The sequence below is a fragment of the Polyodon spathula genome, chromosome 7, assembly GCF_017654505.1.
Source record: "Polyodon spathula isolate WHYD16114869_AA chromosome 7, ASM1765450v1, whole genome shotgun sequence".
Taxonomy (NCBI): Eukaryota; Metazoa; Chordata; class Actinopteri; order Acipenseriformes; family Polyodontidae; genus Polyodon; species Polyodon spathula.
In genome coordinates, this window is record NC_054540.1 from 59,384,247 (window position 1) to 59,406,490 (window position 22,244).

The 22,244-nt window shown below is 43.4% G+C and overlaps 1 protein-coding gene across 7 annotated transcripts in view; it reads right to left on the bottom strand.

Annotated features, from left to right (window-relative positions):
• Window positions 1-22,244, bottom strand: part of aff2 (AF4/FMR2 family, member 2) — a 146,335-nt gene that overhangs the window by 8,450 nt on the left and 115,641 nt on the right. For 5 of the 7 annotated variants that reach the window (XM_041256207.1, XM_041256206.1, XM_041256208.1 and 2 more), the window contains 4 exons: window positions 4,673-4,832; window positions 2,810-3,820; window positions 2,432-2,547; window positions 211-397 (listed from right to left, as the gene is read on the bottom strand). In XM_041256207.1, the coding sequence (XP_041112141.1) occupies window positions 211-397; window positions 2,432-2,547; window positions 2,810-3,820; window positions 4,673-4,832 (1,474 nt within the window). The remainder of the gene's footprint in view (window positions 1-210; window positions 398-2,431; window positions 2,548-2,809; window positions 3,821-4,672; window positions 4,833-22,244) is intronic. The other 2 variants (XM_041256205.1, XM_041256204.1) reach the window with 1 other exon arrangement.

The following is a 22,244-nucleotide window of genomic DNA, read 5'->3' on the forward strand; positions in this document are numbered from 1 at the left end:
CTTCAGCAAATCACTTTCATAATTCAAACCCCAATAATAACAGCAGGGAATTTCAACGTCTACTCTGCCAAATAAAATAGCTCGGAATCAGAATACAAGGCACTTTTCTGTGCAGTTAGTCTTTCTCCCCTATTCTGAAACCTCGTTGGGTAGCTGGTGCAGACCTTGCCTTCGTCTCTCAGATCCCTGCCCCCCGTCATGAACACTCACACTCACGGCCTTGGTGTGCGCGGCGGGCTTGCTGTCTCCCTTGCGGTGCTTGTGCGAGGAGGAGGAGGAGGTGCTGTTCTCCTGGCTCAAGGAGCTGCTCTCACTGTGGAGGGGCTCGTCGGACAGCGGAGACAGAGGGGGGGGCAGCAGCTTCGCCTCACGTTTCCTGGGCTGCTGCTTGGAGGAGCTGCGAGACGTCAGAGGACACAGGGTGAGGGGAGTGCTGTGCTGTGCTGTGCTAGCTTGCACTGCACAGCCTGTCTGTTCTCTCAGTGTTTTTTAAACACAACATGCACCCTGTATGTACCGTACATGACTGAGTAGCCCTGAGCTGTGCACTGCTTGTTTAATATGAACCTCTTTTATAAAGTGCACCTCTTGTATACTAACCTGTCAAAAACAGAGAATGCCAATAAGCAAGTATAACGTGCACCTCACATTTAACCCTCACAAATTCTCCTCACATTTGTAAAAGGGTGGAGGTTATATTTAAAAAATGGAGGCACACATTCTTGTATTTTTACCTGGTTGTTGGTGCAATGTTAATTTACTAACACATCATCACATTGGTTTCACAGAGCGCTTAGAATACAAACTCTTGTTTTATTGCATTATATAGAAGCTTTTCACTTTTATAATTCCTTCCAAACCACCCCCCCCTCCAAAAAAAATATAAAAATAAATCTGAATAAACTTTCCTTCTAAAAGTGAGCTCACTTAATACCATACCTTGGTATCCAACAGGTCCCATGTCACTGTTGTATTTGAAATGTAAGCTTACTAAATATTTGAAAAGCCTCTGGCTGAGAGCGGAAAGGTTTTCAGCAGAGGAACAGAGAATGTGCATCAGGTTTTACTTGCGGGTTGTGCTTCCTCCTCTCAAACACAGACCAGCGGAGGAAATGCATCAGAAACAGGATGTTTTCTATTAAGGAGTGAATTCCACTAGAGCACTTCCATGGGCGTTTTGACATATCGAGAGCTCCACAGAATGCAAATTAGAAAGTTCTGGCAACAGAATCTACAGGGACCCAATACCCTATAGACTGCAGCTGACAACATATTAGTAGTTCACTTTGGGGCTGCTTTTTTAAAAAAAATTTAACCACCCTTACTGCATTCCTGAAATTATTCTTCTCTTAACTCATGGGGATACTACATACTATAAAAGAAAGTGCTTACAAAGCCTGAAAATGCCTAAAGCATGCTTCTAGCAGAACAGTATGGAATCTAATTAGGATCGTGAGTCTTTAACTCTGCAAAGTGTGCGGCAGGTTATTTTAAGCAGGACAACAGATTTAGTTGAGAGTAGCTGTGAAGGCATCTGGTCGGTCTGTCTCTGTCTATAAATCTACTGTCTAGTTACAGGGTTTTAGAAGAACAAAGAAATGAAAGAACCCTGAACAGCTGCTTCTTATTTAAAATATCCAAGAACCCAAGCTTTTAAATAAACACAGAAAAGGTCTGCAAGAGTTTTTTTTTTTTTTAATAAATAGATAAATAATTAGAAGTAAACATCTTGCACAGCGACTGAACTTTTGCTAACAAGCAGCGTCCATATTGCCTTTCTTCAGCAGCTGCCTTTCTTTCAATGTAGATGAAAATCACTTGGGAAATAAGAGAAGATCCAGGTAATGAACGAGTGACAGTCACCTCTTCCATAGCATAGTGGGGACAGCAGCAGCGATGTACTACACAGGTATTTTAACTCCTTTACCATCAGTCACACCCTCTTACAACACATGAAAATCCCAGCTAAAGCATACACCTGTTTCAGCTTGTTAAAAAGACACAGGAGTGATTATCAGCAATGACTTCTCACCCTTTCCTTAGAGCAAGCACAGCTCACTTGAAAAACACCGCTAATTGAAGTGCAAAAAATGAGCACCTTCCTTCGTGTCAATGTCAGATTACCTTCATGTGATTCGACAAAACAAACAGCTTCAGCTACAGCTTGAAGGGTGACCGAGTGTGAGCCACAGGCTCTGGGTGAGCCAACACACTTCCAGCAGGCGTCGGGGTTCGACAGCCAACATGAAAGAGCTGGCGCCTGGAATGTAGACACCAGCTTGTGATTGACAGGACATCTTTCAACGCTACATCAACATCCATAGTTTTTTTGTTGTTGTTTTTTTCTTATCTTGGTGGCTGACAAAATACAAGTTGAAAACATAGCTTCCCTACAAAGAAGTGAGGAGGACTGGAGAAGAGGTACACTTACTCTTTAGTGCTGGTGGGCTTGTGGTTGTGGATTGGAGAAATACAAGGGGGGAGCAACGCTGAGGACTTCTCTAACCGTAGCTTCTTATTGCCACTAAGTGCATCTGAATTCTCAGACTGCGAGAGGGGAAAAAACAAAACAAAATAATGCATATGTACATTTTCAAAGGATATTGCACAACAACATGCATAAGTGTACTTTCAAAAGGCATTGCATAACAACATGCATGCAGTTATACAACATCTCCTGCCAATATTGAACAGCTCTTTCACAGGATACTGGGGGTTTGTGGGCAGATTGGAGCTTATTAAAACGTGCTGCTTCATTGGTTTTATTACTGCTCCTCTTTCTTGCCCAGGGTGCACCATAGCAACTCGCCTTGTGTTTCCTCTTGGATTTGCTGGGGGGTTTCTCGGGGGCCGTCGAAGCTGGAGTTTGCCGCCGGTGTTTCAGGTTGGCGTCCCTGGGCTCAGGCTTCACCGGGTCCGGTTCTGGGGGGTCCTGTCCAGGTATCCGAGACAGAAAACTCAGCTCGATTTTTACCCACAGTGACTTGATCTCCTCGAATTCCCTCAAGGGAGACAGCAGTTCATTCTGGACCATGGGGGCGGGGGAGAAGAAGTGCTCGTCTAGTAAGTCACTGCTGGCTGGGTCTATTGAAGTGCTGCTGACGCTCAGGCTATTGCTGCTGCAGTCCTTGGGTTTGAGAGAGCTGCCGGTGATGCTCGGCCCCACGCAGGGAGCAGGGATTTTAACCACATCCTCCTGGTCTGAATGGCACTCTGAAGAAGATGATTCAGTCTCGATGAACTCCTTGGACTTGGGGACAATCTTGCTCACCCCCCTGTGCTTCTTCTTGTCTGGGGGAGGCGCGGCTGCCGTGTTGGACCTTTGCTCTTTCCGCGGGGCCGTCTTGCCGCTGCCCCCCTTGCTCCTGGCTTTGGGTTGCTCCACGGGCGGTGGCTCCTTCTCCTTTGGCGTGGAGCTGGGGTTGTTGGGTTTGGGCCAGTTGTATTCCTCCACGCTGGGGGCCCTCTCCACTTTGCTGGGCTGCTTCTTCCCAGTGGTTCTCCGGGGAGGGGCCAGGTCCACCTGTGCTGGGGATTTGAGCTTGCCGCTCTTGCCCTCCAGGGTCTTCTGGCCTGTCCGGGGCTTGGCTCTCTCCCTGATGGGGCTGAGCAAGGCCCGCTCCTTGACCTCAGGCTGAGGCAGCCCCTCGCTGGCCTTCCCTTTGCCCTGGCCTGGTCCCTCATTCTGTCGACTGTCCTCGGACTGAGCACTGGGCAGAACCTGGCCTTCAGTCTGGCTGTTGATCAGAGCCTTGTTGTGGGGGGTCACTTTATTCAACCACTTATCTAGCTGCCACTTGTTTGTGGCTGGAGGCTCTGGCTACAAAAAAAAGGAAGCAAAAAAAACAAGTTACACTGAGATGTATTTATTTATATATTAAACACATTACATTATATTATCATCATTATTTTTAAGCATATCCTCTGAGTCAATGATCGATGTAGTGAGGGATGTGCAACACAGTATTCTCTACGTGTAGTTAGCTCTCCAGAACAGATTAAAAATAAACCCTTTAAGTGAGTCCAGATGCATGGAATGCTGCTACAGATGAGAATGCCAAGTTCCAGAATGTCAGAATGCAGAAAGAACACAGCTGGGAAAGAGTTGCTCCATGTTAAGGTAAATAAAGAGGGAGATTTGGAACACTGAATGGATATCTCAGGCTTCAAGACTTAATCTGGTGAGGCAGCCATTATCTCTAAACTACAGTGCTAAATTTGAGCTCAGAAGCACCTGCGGCTGTGGAAGATTAACACATTAATGTGCTCGTGTGCCAAAGCACTCGGTAGCTTTATTAGTTGTTTACAAAGCACTTGTAAAGCGCGGTTTTAAAGGAAGAGAAATGGACCTCTCAGCAAAAGCCCACAAACACATTGTGAGCTCCCAAGTAAGCATGCCCCATTAGCTGCCCTGTTCTGAGTGCCTGCTGTGCTGCACTCTCCGGGATGAATACCACAGTGGGAAGTGTTTACTCAGCTTGAAACTGCCAGGAGCGCATTGTCATGGTGCAGGTTTAAAGCAGCCAATGAAGCTTTCCGAGGAGCTCTGCAGACAGCATTCCTGCATCTCTAAGCTCACGTGTATCTGGAGATGTGCTGCCCCTCTGCTCAGTTAGGGGTCTGTGCAGGTCAGTAGACACGCAGGACAATTCAGATTGTGCGATTCCTGTACCTCGGGGGTGGCGCTGCGGGAGCCCTCGTTGCACTCGCTGGAGCTGGAGCTGCTCTCGCTGTCCGAGTCCGACTCCGAGCTGCTCTCTGACTCGCTGGAGCTTCCCGAGGTGCCGCTCGAGTGTCCTGACTCTGCCGTGCGTGTGGGAGGCACGGGGAGACTGTGGGGCAGGGAGGGGGAGAGAGAGGGAGCAGTTTTACACACACAGACCCGACACTTTCATTCTGTAAAGTGTCCCTCACTTTACATTCAGCAATGCAGAGTCTGTAACCTAGTGTATGAGGCACAGTTCATCAACCGTGCCTGGTGAGCAGCCTTCAAAACACAGATAAACACCACTGGAAACTAAAACCATGACAGTGATGCAGGACAGTGGGGTGTTTCTCTATACCTTGGGTGGGGCAACTTTTCGGAGCTTGCAAAACGCACGTTTGCATCATAACCGTTAGAAAGACTACCAAACCAGTACTGCAAACTGCTCAGGGCTGTTTAATACTTCACAAAACGTTTCTTATAATAGTTGGAAGTACTCGATTATTTTTTTTTTCCCCTCAGTAAATCTGACTACTTAGTGATGCTTTCACAACCCTGCTGGATTAAGCAGTAAATCTCATCTGTCACCGCCTTAAAGCTGTCATGCCAGGATTAATAAAATTGGCTAACCGCAGCTTTACCTCATTGCACAGAGCCACTTCCCAGCCTTGATTGCACTCTGCCTGCTTATTTACCTCCCATGCATTCTTCGGGGCCACTTCCTACTCATCTGTCACGGACACGAACCTTTCACCTCGTTCATCCCCAGAGCCCAGGCCGCCCAATGCAATCCCATGCAATTGCATTTCTATAGCGCCTTTCACAACAAGCTCCTCCAGGCTTTACGCGAGCTTGTGACTAACGTGAAGCCAAAGCAAAGAGAGTCCTAGCTGTCCTTGGGATAGGAAAGACTCACTGCAGCCTTTACAGGTTAAAAGCAGCGATTTAAAAGCAGTCCGGTATTGCACCAGCAGATTTGCTATAATAGTCTTTGGGGTAATCAGGCTGTACCCCCAATCCCCCAGACCACTAGACTGGGAATGTTTAGTACTGAGCTGCCTGCCTCCGGCCCTGGTCTCTCCTGGGATCCACACCAGAGAGACACTGTAGTCTGATACATCTTTAATGTTCTGTAAAGTACTCCTTCCCTTGTGTTGTGACAAGGCAGAGACAGACAGTGTCTGCTGTTGTAGCGTGAATCCCATACGAAGGAGGAGACGGTGCACTAGATCTCCAGTCAGAGACACTGTCATGCTGTACAGTTGCAGCTACATGGCTGCTGAGCTATTACACAAGGCTCCCCCTGCCAGGGAAGCAGAGTGCTGCACTGGGGTTTCCAACAGATTCCTATTGTACCTGCTGTGGCTGACAGCAGTAATGTATACTCAGATAGTGAGTCTGTGATAAGCTAATAGCTAAACCAGGTGTACTGTAGTTCTGGTAGAAAACCCCTGAACCCTGCTGCTGTATAGTTCCATTTATTGCACTTTAATAGCACGTGGAACTTGACGGGGAGTGAGTGTGTGGCTGCGAGTCCCAGTCACCCTGGCCCTTTTGAAAATAGGGACTGCTGCTTCTTCACTCCTGCTGGAAATCTAATACTTCACCTTAATGTATCATTTGATCTCCCTGCCTTGGATTAAATCCCCTCCCTGCTCTCTGCACGCTGTCCTTTCAAGTGCTCTAAACTATCAATTCTGCGCTCTGTGGCCTGACACTTGGCTGCCAAACCATTCTTTATGCTTATTGTAAAACATCATGCATCATGTGTCAAGACGTGCAATAAAAGACATACAAGGGGAACATCTTCAATTGTAGCTGCAGCACCTGTGCAAGCTATACAACAGAGCCGGATGTGTTTTTACAGTAGCATTGACGTACTTACCAGTTTAAGAGGATACTCACTACACCAATTAATAATTTCCTGGAGAGGACCTTTATCTGTGCATCTTTATCTTTCTCATTGCCCATTTATTTACTCTGTATTTTCAATGATTGATTGATGTACTGGTATTGTAAGTGGTGGGTGGCTGTTGGTTATAAATGGCTTCATTATCTTGTACATTCATAACTGCTGAAAGTAATTAAGTTTGAAATCTCAAGAGGAAAGGTACAGTATTCTTTTGAAGGGAGAACCGTGTGTGTAGGGCTTATAGTACCCATAGCAAATGGCATAGCATATGGCCTTCACTAAGCCTGACCAACGCTAGGGTTTACGATTTGAACAACATTAACATTTGTTTCTGGAACATCCAGCAAACGTCCATGCTTTTCAAAAGAGGAATCCAATCTAATTTGATCTCTTTCAACCTCACGTGATAAAGAGTAGCGGAGTGACAAAACAACAAATCCTGTGTCGGGATCAGGGCAGGTCAAAACAAAAACAGTGTGCCCTGAGTAGAGTGCCGGAGGCTGGCTGTATCAGCCTCTGCAGCAGCAGGGCTGTGTGCCCCGAGCAGAGTGCCAGAGGCTGGCTGTATCAGCCTCTGCAGCAGCAGGGCTGTGTGCCCTGAGCAGAGTGCCAGGGGCTGCCTGTATCAGCCTCTGCAGCAGCAGGGCTGTGTGCCCCGAGCAGAGTGCCAGAGGCTGGCTGTATCAGCCTCTGCAGCAGCAGGGCTGTGTGCCCTGAGTAGAGTGTAAGAGGCTGGCTGTATCAGCCTCTGCAGCAGCAGGGCTGTGTGCCCCGAGCAGAGTGCCAGAGGCTGGCTGTATCAGCCTCTGCAGCAGCAGGGCTGTGTGCCCTGAGCAGAGTGCCAGAGGCTGGCTGTATCAGCCTCTGCAGCAGCAGGGCTGTGTGCCCCGAGCAGAGTGCTGGATGCTGGCTGTATCAGCCTCTGCAGCAGCAGGGCTGTGTGCCCTGAGCAGAGTGCCAGAGGCTGTCTGTATCAGCCTCTGCAGCAGCAGGGCTGTGTGCCCTGAGCAGAGTGCTGGAGGCTGGCTGTATCAGCCTCTGCAGCAGCAGGGCTGTGTGCCCTGAGTAGAGTGTAAGAGGCTGGCTGTATCAGCCTCTGCAGCAGCAGGGCTGACTCTCTCTGGTTCTGTAATCCTGGATCAATAAGCCCGATAGAGGGAAGGCACCTTTCTCAATTGAGGGGCTGAGCTTGAAAATTCATCTATTGATGTTTCTCTGGAGATCAAATGGAAGGGCTTGTCCAATAAAGACACTACAGCTCTGGCCAATAGTAAAATAAAATAAATGTAAAATAAATAAGTAAAATAAATGTAATCAAATAAACTACAAAATGATATTGCAAAAGTCTACCAGAAACCATAATAGTAGCATATTACTGCATTTGATGTTAGATTTTGGAATGCCACTTTTTTATTTGTCAGTTTTTTGTTAAGTATATGGAAAACTGCAAAGCTGTGTTTACTTCAGTATGTTAAGATAACATTATTCAGCAGGTTTCTTTCAACTTTATAAAATAAAATGAGTTAATTCTGTTAGGGGGATACAAAACTTTGGGCCATAGCTGTGTGTCCGATACTTTTGTTTGCTATCTATACAGTCAGAAAATTAAATATTGCTCAAAAATGCCATAATATTGAAATGCACACCACTGCCAAAATATTAGTCCCTGTATTTACAAATATATGCCTATAGTCTATTTGCCAGTTTTCTTTCTCAAGTTGATCTATTGATTGTTTCACACAGTTACAAACAGCTGTTATGTTCTGTTATCTTGTGGTGTCGGTTTCAAAGCAGTAAGTCGTTGAGAGACGCCAGTAATCTTTCACTGGTCGATTTGCCTTGCTCTGGCAAGCCCTTCAGAGGGAAACACATTCACTTCTGCACAGTCAACACAGACAGGCCTGATCTATACTTCCCACATTCCCACTCAGCCCACTGTGTTATTAAATGATCTTGAACACACCACTTGCTCTATTAATTTAATAAATCGCCCTAAAGAACAAGCGGCACGGCTCTAGGAATGATAATGTGTGCTGCTTTCACCTGAATTTATTAAAGTCTATAATGCATTCAATTATCAGCTTCATGCACTCTGAACGTGTAAAATCAACTGTTATTGCTCCACTCTAATGTCATAAAAAATCCCTCGGAGGACAGGGCTCAGCTCAGCCTCAAAGCTATCCACTCAGTAATGATGACCATTACATTAAGGAAAACCAATTACAGTGACCAGAGTTCCCTTGATCGATTGCTGCACTTCACCAGTATCCTAATTCAGTATAAGCCTGTCTACTCCAGGAGGTGTGCAGGGGTGATTAATGAATGAGATGCTCTCGGTGAATTTTTACATCATTTTAAAAAGGCAAACAACATCCTCACTAAAGAAGGGCCTCCTCGGATGCAGGTGGAGCGCTAGCCTCTTGTTTATTAAGATCGATCGGCCCTGGTAGGACCTCCGTGTAACATTCCTTGGTTTAGCTAATACATATTTACCCAAGATCACTGGTTTCTGTTTGGAAACAAATACATTACTCCAAGGGCAAGTGTGTTTGAAAACTACCATTCTATCTATCCACACAAAAGCTATTAGGGAACTTAGAGATACTAACAGCATAATAATTACACCTAAGATAAAGAGGCTCCATAGTTATTCAGAATAGTGAGGACTATGTAGCTGAAGCTTTAAGACAACTAAATAATAAACATTTTTATGAGCCTCTGGCTGGTGATGCAATATTAAAAAAAGAGAGAGAGATGTGATTTTGGAGAAGGCAATGGAAAGTAACTTGATCACACAGAGTCAGTATGCGCTTTTAAAAACTGCATGTGATTTTGGATAAGGCAATGGAAAGTAACTAAATCAGTGTCAGCATGCTCTTTTAAAAACTGCATGTGATTTTGGAGAAGGCAATGGACACTAACTTGATCACACAGAGTCAGTATGCGCTTTTAAAAACTGCATTCCTAGAACACCAGTTTTGTATACACAACCAAAAATCCATACGAATCCTACGAGGTCACCAGGAAGGCCTATAGTGTCAGGGAATGGTTCTATTTCTGAACCGTTAAGTCAATTTGTTGATTTTTTTCATTAAAGATATTGCAAAGGATCTGCCACCTTATTTATCTGACACTTGTGATGTGATCAAGTTGCTTTCCCAATATACATTTCCCCCAGAAGCATTTTCAGTCTCTTTTGATGCGGAAAGTTTGTATACTAGCATACCACACGAGGGTGGCTTAGAAACACTGTCATTTTATTATGAAGCAAAGTGAAGCAATCTACCCATGGATTTTCTCTTGCAATTAACTACAAACTACTTCTTATTTAAAGATACTTTTTATTTACAAATTCAAGGCACAGCCATGGGCTCTGCTTTTGCTCCAAACTATTCGAATTTATACATGGGATATTGGAAAAAACTATATATATATATATATATATATATATATATATATATATATATATATATATATATAGATATATATATATATCCTACGGGCCCACGTTTTGTTTTGGAAAAGATATATCGATGATGTGTTATTAACATGGACAGGACTGAGACTGATCTACTTGTGATTAGAGATTAGACATCCAGGCTTGCTTTCGATCTCGGGATCACCTGCTAAGAGAAAACTTCACCTGAGGGAACACCCTTGTGGTGAAACAGATTCTTCCCATTGTAAATGTAAACAAACGGTGAAACACTCCGCTGTTTCCCTTGCTACAAAAAGTTGAAAATTGTTCGAGCTCTTGTGGGGGGAACCCAAAATCAGACACAAGGCACCAAGCAATCTGGTGATTCCCATTCTGGTGAGTTGCTTCACCATTCTGTTAAATAATGTTGTGCATGTCTTGAATATTGCTCTTGTACATGTATTAATAATCCACTTAGAGCTGCAGCTGCATTTTTTTTAACATGTGCATGGGTGCTGTGTTACTTTAGTTTATTAAAGTTAGTTTGTCTGTTACTTATTCTGTTAATTTCATATGCTGATGCACGTGCATCATGACAAGTTATAAATATGTATTTATTTATTGATTCATATTGTGTCTAGTGGTGAACTCATCTTAGAGAGGAGTGTCCCAAGGGGTTATGTCTTAGACAGAGATTACACAAAGTAACCCATCTCAATTAATTGACCGCTAAAACTGACCCAGGAAAACAATCAATTGTCATGAAGAAAACAAACAAAAAACCAAAAGCAACATTTTCAAAAGGGACCACTCCACTTTAGTTTTGAGCCATGCACCTCAAAAAAACCCTTGGGGAGCCCCTGCCACTGCACCCTGGCCTGGAAACAGGAGCTCACTGCTGATCAACACTGCCGACATCGTGACTGCAAGACATTCCGAGAGGAAAGCGAGCAGATCAGCGCTCGGCACACGTAAACAGGCAGGGCTGCTCTATCCCAAGAGCAATAATGGGATTTCAGCCGAGTTATGGTCCGGGCTCCAATGAATGTGATTGTCTGCGAGCGCGGATACCCGGGCTGTCTCCGCGTGTCTGCCGCTGCCATGAGCCGCCATTCAACCGGACACCACAATAAAGCTGCACATATTAGAGCGCCACTCAGGTTCAGAAGCATTTAAACTAGAAAGGAAGGGGGGAGAAATCAACAAAAAACAGAAGGGAGACCGCATCAAAACAAGAACAACAACTCAGGTAAGACAACCATTAAATGTATTTATCAAAATGCTAGAAGTATCAGAAACAAAATTCTAGAACTTGAAGCTACTGCACTAACAGGTAACTATGATGTGATAGGTGTTACAGATACGTGGTTGTCTGAGAGTGATGGGGACGAATATAATATTTGTGGGTATACACTGTATAGGAAAGACAGGCAGGACAGAAGAGGAGGAGGGGTAGCGCTATACATAAGAAACAGTCTTGAAGCCCAGGTGTTAAACCTGGACAAAGAAAATAAAACCGAATCAATATGGGTCAGAATAACAGACAAAAATTCAAAGGGCATAATAATAGGAGCATGTTATAGACCGCCAGATTCAGACGGTGAGCAAAATAATCTGTTATACAATGACATTAGAAATGCGTGTAGCAAAGGAGAAGCCATACTAATGGGGGATTTCAACTTCCCCCAAATAAAATGGGAAACCCCTATGGTTAGCAGAAAGGATGAAATAGAAATGGTGGAAATGACAAATGACTGCTTCCTAACACAATTTGTCAAGGCACCGACTAGAGGGGAGGCATGCCTTGATTTAGTCTTTTCAAATAACGAAGATAGAATAACTAAAACAGAGGTCAGAGAACCACTGGCAAACTCATTTGAAGTGTTTTTTAAAAACCCCAAAAGTAATGACTAAAGCTAAGGTTTACAATTTTAGAAAAGCAAACTATGAAGGTATGAAACAGAGACTAACAGAAGTAGATTGGAGTAAAATAGAGAAAACACCCACAGAAGAAGGATGGTTGTTCTTCAAAAATGTAGTACTAGAGGCGCAAAACAATTACATCCCTAAAGTAGACAAATCTAAATGTAAAACTAAATTGCCAAAATGGTTTAATAGATCAATTAAAAAAAATATTCAGCGAAAAAAGGCACTTTATAGAGCATTAAAAAAGGACCAAAAAGAAAGTACGCAGAAAGAGTACACGGAACTGCAAACGCAAGTCAAAAAGGAAGTTAGAAAGGCCAAGAGAGAAATAGAAATGAACATTGCTAAGGGAGCTAAAACCAATTCCAAAATGTTTTTCCAATATTACAACAGCAAGAGAACATTCAAAGAGGAGATTAAATGTTTAAGAGACACAAATGGCAAAATCGTAGATGAAGAAAAAAAAATAGCAAATATATTAAATGATTACTTTTCACAAGTTTTTACAAAGGAAGATACTGACAACATCCCCCACATGTCATCCAGTTCCTATCCAGTTTTAAATAACTTTAGCATAACTGAGGCAGAAGTGTTAAAGGGACTAGGAGCTCTTAAAATAAACAAATCCCCGGATGAGATCCCCCCAGTAGTACTAGAATTGAATCTGTTCAGTCTTGAACAAAGAAGACTACGTGGCGACCTAATTCAAGCATTCAAAATTCTTAAAGGTATTGACAGTGTCGACCCAAGGGACTTTTTCAGCCTGAAAAAAGAAACAAGGACCAGGGGTCACAAATGGAGATTAGACAAAGGGGCATTCAGAACAGAAAATAGGAGGCACTTTTTTACACAGAGAATTGTGAGGGTCTGGAATCAACTCCCCGGTAATGTTGTTGAAGCTGACACCCTGGGATCCTTCAAGAAGCTGCTTGATGAGATTCTGGGATCAATAAGCTACTAACAACCAAACGAGCAAGATGGGCCGAATGGCCTCCTCTTGTTTGTAAACTTTCTTATGTTCTTATGTTCTTATGTTCTAGTACCAACACGCCTGACTCTGCTCCAATGCAATTCAATTACTGGAATAAAGATAAACAAAACACAAACATGAATGTGTTTATCAAATCCTCCCGCTCCCTCTGTCTGGATGCAGGCCCCTGGCTGTTATCCAGGACTATTAAATGCAACTTCATGTTATTTTATTGTTTTTTCTTTTGTTATTTGTTTTAATCTGTTTATTTTTTTTATCGCCGTTGTTTTTTTATTCACATTAGATTCAAACTGCCTGAGATATATATGAATGCTTGTTGAACAATGATTTTAACAGAGCACAATTAGGGTCATATGTATTTACAAAGCAATACCAGGAATGGTGTGCTGACGATGTGTCACTGGGTTGGGTTTTGAAATGCCTGGCAGGTCTGAACCTCCAAACACAGGGATTCTCTGGGTTTGTAATGGAGCGTGTGTCTATCAGGTCTGGCCCTCCAAACACAGGGATTCTCTGGGTTTGTAATGGAGCGTGTGTCTATCAGGTCTGGCCCTCCAAACACAGGGATTCTCTGGGTTTGTAATGGAACGTGTGTCTATCAGGTCTGGCCCTCCAAACACAGGGATTCTCTGGGTTTGTAATGGAGCGTGTGTCTATCAGGTCTGGCCCTCCAAACACAGGGATTCTCTGGGTTTGTAATGGAGCGTGTGTCTATCAGGTCTGAACCTCCAAACACAGGGATTCTCTGGGTTTGTAATGGAGCGTGTGTCTATCAGGTCTGAACCTCCAAACACAGGGATTCTCTGGGTTTGTAATGGAGCTTGTGTCTATCAGGTCTGACCCTCCAAACACAGGGATTCTCTGGGTTTGTAATGGAGCTTGTGTCAGTCAGTTCTGCTGTTGTTTTTCTGCAGCTGATGCTCATTATGAAGCTCTTGAACCATCTGAATTGTGAGCGATGAGGGGTTCACGAGGTAGAGAAGCCATTTGTGTCGATAACAAAAAGGCATGATTAAGAAGTTGTTTGGCATAAACTCGCGCGCAGCCCATCTGGGATTGCAGAGACACCTGGTTATGCAGCGGAAAACACTTTAGCGCTTGGCTTCTGAGTTTAATTAACCCGTTTGGGCCCAGGACCAAGGACTTGCCTTTCCAACATGTTTTGGCTGCTTTTAGACATGACTGCTGTTCGGAATGGTTACACACTTTTGAATTGGGGACTTTTTCAGTGCAAATATAATCTGCTGCTGCGATTGTGAGGGTTGGATGCCTAGCGATCTCTTCTGTTTTTCAGGCCCCTAAAAATAAGAACACTGTCATATACCCTGGATAAATGCAACTGGGGTCTAAGAACCTGTCCTATCCATTCTGTGGTATTGCACCACAATAAATAAAATGTATTGTACACTTAATAAAATACCATTATAAAATGCAGCTTGCATGCAATATTTATTAATGTTTGTACCATTATCTATAGGAGGACAGTCTTTTTCCAATGGACACACCCCCAGCAGAGCTCCCCAGCTCCCCAGGTTGAACACACAGCTCTTGTTTGCACAGACCAAGCTTTACTCGATTGTTTTCTTTCCCCCAAATGTGAAAAAAGACAAAAGCTTTGCACTAAAATAAATCATTTGGAACAGGCAAGTTCCCACTATGTTGCTCATTTGCACAAAAGCGTCTGCCCTACAGACAGAGGAAGCAGAATCCCCTTCCCAATAAACTGCACATATATAATGCTACAGTGACAGAACTGCAGGCTGGCGGGTCTTCAAGAGGAGAAACATTAAAGTGAATAGTGGGTGTTCTCAGTTCACCGCCTTACTTTGATAAGTATCTTCTGGGATGTCATTTACAAAGAAAGCTCCTGTTTATGCTGTGTAAAAACATCTCCTCTCTCTCTCTCTCTCTCTCTCTCTCTCTCTCTCTCTCTCTCTCTCTCTCTCTCTCTCTCACTCTCTAGAGTATTAAGAGGTCTAGACACATAAATCTGACTGTATACGACTCTCTTCTCTATATTTTTCACATAGTTTCAGAGATAGCTGTGTAAAAAATAAGAGCATTATGACTGTGTAAAAACTATCTCTCTCTCTCTCTCTCTCTCTCTCTCTCTCTCTCTCTCTCTCTCTCTCTCTCTCATAATTCTCCAGATCTGTGAGGTATTTTATACTGTTTATGCTGTGTAAAAACATCTCTCTCTCTCTCTCTCTTTGAGGTCTGCAGAGACAATAAACATATGACATGTAGACGCTCACATCTCTCTCCTCTCTATAGTGCTCTCCTTATCCTCTCTCTCTCTCTCTCTCTCTCAAAATTCTCCAGATCTGTGAGGTATTTTATACTGTTTATGCTGTGTAAAAACATCTCCTCTCTCTCTCTCTCTCTCTCTCTCTCTCTCTCTCTCTCTCTCTCTCTCTCCTAATTCGGTCTAGGAGTAGTTATAAAATATGCTGTTCTTCAGTAAAACAAAGTGTAAAAACATTCATCTCTCTCTCTCTCTCTCTCTCTCTCTCTCTCTCTCTCTCTCTCTCTCTCTCTCTCTCTCTCTCCTCTCTCTCTCTCTCTCTCTCATAATTCTCCAGATCTGTGAGGTATGCTGTGTAAAAACATCTCCTGTCTCTCCTCATACTTCTCCAGATCTGTGAGGTGTTTTAAAATGTTTATCCTGTGTAAAAACATCTCTCTCCTCGTACTTCCCCAGATTTTTTATTCTTTTCACACCCCCAACACATATATGTACAATACACACACCAAACAGAAAAACAAAACCTGTTTGACATTATTGTCCCCCTGGATATCAAACACAATTTCAAATGGAAGGAAGTGATTATTGCTTATTTACAGAGAGTAACCTCTGTAGCTTTAAACAACCCAGCCAATGCAGCCCAGTCTGCACACAGCAGCAAGCATGTTAATGCAAAGACACCTGCACTCATACGCCTCCTGCATATCCTACAAGCAAACCTCTGATGTTAAGAAATACATTGGAATTCAAACTTCAAAACAATGGCTGTGACACAGGTTACAACAGGTATGTTCAAAGTAATACAGTTCAGACTGCATTGTTGTGTGATGGTAATTCCTCTGTGAAGATGTTTTCCGATGTATGTTTTGCATGTACAGTACATGTGTCATGTATAAGACGTGTGCTGTGTCTGCTGCACCTTGGCTAGGATGGTCTTGTAATGAAAAGCTGTCTTATTTCTCTCAATTCCAGGAGTAATAAATACACTTGATACGTATGTGCAATACTGCCCTCTGTTTTCACATGCAGAACTTTACACAATTAAGGGTCATTTAAAAATCAATGTAAAAACTTTTTAAAGCACATTTGCAAATACTGTGTGTGTGGTTGATGTAAATCTGTGCATCACTGCCTGGATTTAATCTGTGTCTCTGAGAATGGGCTGGACTAGTTAGTCTCACCTGATAGGAGTGGAACAATGTGAGGATTGGCCTGACCACATACGTGACAGCTCATTTCTGTTCATTATGCCAGACCAGAAGGTTGTGCTCTTGGTATTAGTTCACCATGATAGCCTTAGCCTGGGTCAAATATTGTTTTGTACTGTAATTTGTTTAATTGATTTAATTTGGTAATAAAAGTGTGCATCCAAGCGGCTACCTTAAGCTCCCCTATTCCCGCTGCTAGGCAGCCTGACCGCAGCTTGACCCTTCTATTTTATTATTTGCTTGCTACAGCAAATACTATTAAGATATTAAGTATCTTGCAACAAGGCTGATTCACAATCGGTTTTGTATTATTAGTATTATATCTACTCCACTACAGTAACAGCATATGGATTAAAGCAAGCAGCCCATGTGAATAAAGACCAAGCTTGGCAGAGGTTTCCTTTGGCTAATGGGGAAAAAAAATCTCATTAGAAGTCTGATTCTGGATTCGTTGTGAACTCAAGCCATTTCATTAGCGGCTTTCTAGTCTCGTAGACACAAAGGTCCAGGGTGCCAAAACTGAAGAAGTTGAAATGTGCCTGGCGTTCCGTTGGAATGTGCCTAGCGTTCCGTTGGAATTGGTCTGTAATTCATTCTGTAATATAGTAATGCATGCACATTTATTATAACAATATTGCATGCACATGTAAGCTAAGAGCTGAAAATAGGTGCATATTATACACGACAGCTCACAGTGCATGCTTCATTTTTTTCTTTACCAGTTTAAAGTACTAACCTGCTGTTTAAACTATGTCATCTTTGTAGTGCCGAGAGCCGCTTAGTTTGTCTTTAAAAGCACTATCTCTTCAAACTAACAATTGGCACAAGTATGCATGCGTGGGTGTTAATGATACATGAAGAAAATGTTCTGAATTGGGCATACTGTTAGATAAAATAGCAAGCAGGGATACAAGCACAGACAATGTCAGAAAGAAAGAAAGATAGAAAGAACAAAAGAAAGAAAATCTGCTTGAAGATCTTGAAACTGTATCAGCGTTCATTTCCAGGGATGTTTTCAGTAACGTGATCCTGGCTACTAAGCTTGTATTACGGTCCGTAAATCCTCAACTGGACTGCAATCCAGTGCTCAGGAATCGTGGGCAGTTACGCGGCTGAGAAGGAATCAGAGCAGCCAAGGTGAAGCACATGACTGGCTAGCTCAGAGTCCCAGGCGAGAGTCGAAAGGGCATTTTATTAAAACAGCCCCTTGTTTGCGCTCGGGGAGAGTGGTGCTGTTTTCACTTCTAGGTCAAGTTAAATTACGTTTAGCCAATTTATATTAACAACATGCCAAGCCTCTTTGTGCCTGTGCTTCAATGCATTGATATCATTCTTAATATGAGCTGTTTACACAATGCCTGCAATTCAACACAGTGGCATCTCCTTAGCACAAAAACAAACCAAGAAAACCCTTGTTTTCATCCCTCTGTTATAAATGGACAGTTTTGCTGTTACTAATACAGGCACATAGTGCTGTATACATTCAGCCTGCATTAGTAGGTCTTTAGCAGACTCAGTAACCAATTATTATTATTATTATTATTATTATTATTATTATTATTATTATTATTATTATTATTATTATTATCTTGTAGTTAAATAAAAGCTCACCTTATTGAAAGCTCCTGGCTCTTTGATAATAAAGCTGTCAAATCCTAATTGCTCTCAGATAAACAAAAGGGTTTTACTGCCTTGTAATAATCTGTCAGCCGTGTTGCAGCAGTGGGTTTTTGTACATGTACTTATCCATATCGTTTTACATTATTGTTGGTGCCCAACCATATAAAATACTATTATAAAAATGACAGGCCACATAGCTGATTAAAAAGGAAAATGATACAGAACCAGTATCACTGCTACCAAAATGCACTCTGCAGTTACTCATTTCCCTGCAGTTGACTTGTTTTTCATATGGACAGATCGGATATATAAAATGTGTATATCCAACAGGATATTTCTCTTCCTCTGTCATTAATTGAAGCTGCTTCGTCACATAAGGTATGCAGAGGCCTGAACTGAGGCAACAGACTGGAAGCGCTCGCAACATAATTCATATTTCTTGTGAAACACAGAGACACAAACAGAGGATTTATGAAAGGGAGCGAGTGAGGCAGGCTGTGAGCCCTGACAGCCCCCCCATACAGGAGAGTAAAATATTTTGCCTGCGAGTTATAAAAGTAAACGTAGAGTGACTTGAGCGACACCTAATAAAAACAAATCCTGCTGACTGTGACGGCAACAGAGAAAATGAAATATTTAGTTTAGCAAGAAAGTGTGAGCAGACTGACGAGACTGAACATTAAAATGTGTGATACTGTCAAAAAGAAAGAGTGGAACAGAAGGGAGATGAATGAGAAAACGCGGCAGCGGCTGTCGATAGTTCCCTTTTGTCTACATGACCTCCGAAAGACAAGGGGGGCTGGGAGGCTTTTAAAGAGGGACGCAAATAATTCACTGCCAGGAAATAAAAATTGACGTGTTTTGTTATTTGGGAGAAGGGGGCCAACTGGTGGTTTGTCAGCTGCAGAGCAGAAAGTCATGGACACAAGACCTCACAGACTGGCTGGCAGAATGAAAGGTTCTCTGAGCAGAGGCTGAATGTGGAAGAGTCAGGAAGGCAGCTTGTTTTTCTTCTCAGGCCAGGTTAGGTATTGAGATTCTGCTCGGGTGCAGCCTCGCTGTGTGTTAATGGGGCCTCAGATCAGGCATGAAGCTGCAGCTTCCAGACATCAGTGATCTGACAGATCTTGTGAAAGCCAGACCAGGAGGAGTCAGCTGCAGCCCTCACCTTCCAGCTGCCGCCCAGCATGGGGTCTGGACTGCCAGCTCCGAGGACTGGCTTTTGGTATCAGCTACACAGGCCTTTAAAAACTACGAGACCTTTGATCACATGAAAGGCTGAGATTTGGACAAGTATAAGAGTAATCAAAGCCCAGGAGTCTCACAGCTCCAACGAATCCTCCATCTCCTGCTTTCAAAACATGATCTCTACTTTTACCGGTTAGATCTGGATAGATGGCACCTGGAGAGGTCATCAGAAACACCTGGACTGGATTTCTCAGGAGGAACAGCAGTCCCTTGACAGCCCAGCTGGGTTTTATTTTCATCTGCAATGGGGAGACTGGTGGTCCAGGTCGTTTGTTTTTCAAGTGTTTATAATACAGAGTGCTGGAAATGTTTTGTTTTCGTTATCATGTTGTACGTTTCTCTTTCAATAATCCTTAATTCATGCTTTTGGCCACCCCCCCCCCATAAAACATGCCTCCTGTTTGTTTTTTTTGTACTCAGATTTATTATTTTTTTGCCACTTTGGATTGACGCTATGAATCAAAAGGTTACAAAGCAGCAGTAAAACTGCAGATGTTCTTTCAGGTGTTTTTTTCTTTTTTTTTTTTTCTACAGAACGAGTGGCACCCAAAACAATATAAGTGCTGCCTTTCAATGCCTGTATCGGTATCAAAAGCTGGAATCTCAGGCCAGCTGTGCTGGAGAGAGGCTGCCAAATTCAAGGCTCCCTCATCTGCCAACCCCGCCTGACAGATTAATGGGAACCAGATAAATCACATCTTACTTTTCTCCCAAAACAAAATAAATCTAAAGTGACCTTTTGGTTCCCTGCCACCCCTTTCCTCCTGCCAGCTCAGTTATATCAGCTGCCACCGCCGCTCAGCTTCACTCTGTGGAGGATTCACAGCACTTCCGTGCTGGACACCCCCTCCTGGCATCTTCATCAGCACCTGCATAGCAAGTCAATTATTCAGCTGTAAGCGTGTATCCAGAGGTACCAATCTCAACTTATTAAATGGAACAAATGATATTCAGATTCTGTCCTGGGCAGGGTTTGCTACAGATGCTAACTAGCACAGAAAAAAAAAAAAATAGGGTGATGCTCACTGTTCCACCAGATTGTATTCCCTAGCCCTTGTGTTCAAGAGTATGCAGAGAGCTTGTACTCTAGTGTGTTTCAATGAAATCCACCCCCCCCACAAACTGTCGGGGCCACTCAGTAAATGAGGGCTGACACAGACGATTCTTCGCAGAGTCACTTGTAACACGAAGCCCTATTAATTCTGGAAGGGAGAGCTGTGTTTCTCTTCCCCGGAGACTGAGGTCATCCTGCGAAGGCGTGAGCTGACAGATTTCATATGCTTATGAAAATCATGTGAATGCACTAGCACGGATCCCCGCAGACAGTCTCTCTGTCAGTCTCCCTCTCAATTAGCAGAGCTGTAGATGCTTGCTTTCACTCACAGGTCTGGCAAACATGTGTGGCTGGCTCATCTGCAGCCATACATTCACTGTTTCACATTCTTGAAATACATGTTACAGCTTCAGGCCAACGTTCTGCTAAACCTTTGAACTTCAAGTAGTCTCTATGGTTAATAAGAGTCCACTTTTACACGATGGGTCCACAGAGCTGCAACATGTTGTTTTAAGACAGGGGCAATTAAAAGGTTTTGAGATATTTTAATGATTAGATTCTTATAAATAATAAACTTCCAAGCCTTGGGTTAACAGTACAATCCCCATCTTCCAAATCATGCCATGACATAGCCCAAGCCTACAAAATAGACAGGGTCTTGTATGAGAGGTAAGTTTTGGCCCCAGAGGGCTGGGAGATCTTTAATAGAAAGTACTAACCAAGCCTAACCCTTTAGCGCCTCTCACACCTGACAGGGTCAGAACTGGGCTGCATGGCAGCTCCGCCAAGAGGCATGTTTGCAAAACCACAAACTCAACTCTCTCCATCAGAGAGTTTCTATAGAACTCCACGGTGTTGCTGCCTCGCACTCCACTGGCTGCAAACTAATGCACTGAGCTGCCTGAGGCTTCCATGGTTAACCACATAAATAACTCATTAACTCCTGCCTGCCTGCATTACAAGGACACATCAGACCTCCTGCACGCAGAGCAGGCATCGTAACCCTCCCCAGGCACATGCCTTCCTTGATATGCTTATTCATATACCTGGGGTGGGAGGTATATTCCCATGTGAAAATATGTGTTCTGAGTCATCAAGGAATAACTAGGTTACCTCCCTGTCATCATTCATTTCATCAGTAATTTAATTGCAGACCTACGATCCAGCATTCGCTGACAAGAATACACAACAAAACTCTAGTAAGTATATTTCCTAACAACGCCTGTTTCTTTACCCTGCCAGAAAGGTTACTGCTAATGCATTTGCTGCGCTGGTGGCTGCACAGATCTGGATCTGTAACTGCTCCAGAACATATCAATATGGCACAGACAAAGAAATAAAAACATCTACCGGCACGTATACCAAAGTTTACCCTGGAGTCTGCTTCCCTGTTCAGAGGTGATTTTTTAGGGAAAAATAATCTGTCTCCATTATTGCAAACAGAGCAGCGTTCATCCATAGGGAATACTCTACCAGCCACGTTACAGCAGGCAAAATGATCCTCAAAGTGATGATATTAGAGTGCTCTCTGCTGGCACTGCAATATTACCTTTTAAACATGCAAAAAACAACAGTAAAATACTAGTTTGGATGTTGTTTATCCTTGCAGAAAATTAAAAGTAGCTGTCCCGGGAGGTCCTGGTTTGGGATCCTAAAGCTGGCCCCAGGACCAACCCCCCCCCCCCGGTTCACTTGTGAAAACAAGACCCTCCTGAAATGTGCCACTGTGCTTGGGCTACCCTGTGTCAATAAACACATTGATTTCCATGGTACTTTCACCCTCCTGGTGTTCAGGTGAGATCATTAGGATTACACTACACAGCGAACCACAGAAACAGGCTACAGAACAAAAACAACACACACACACACTCCAAGCCTGTGACACACAGGTTCCTCCTGGCCTTCGATCAGCAGCAC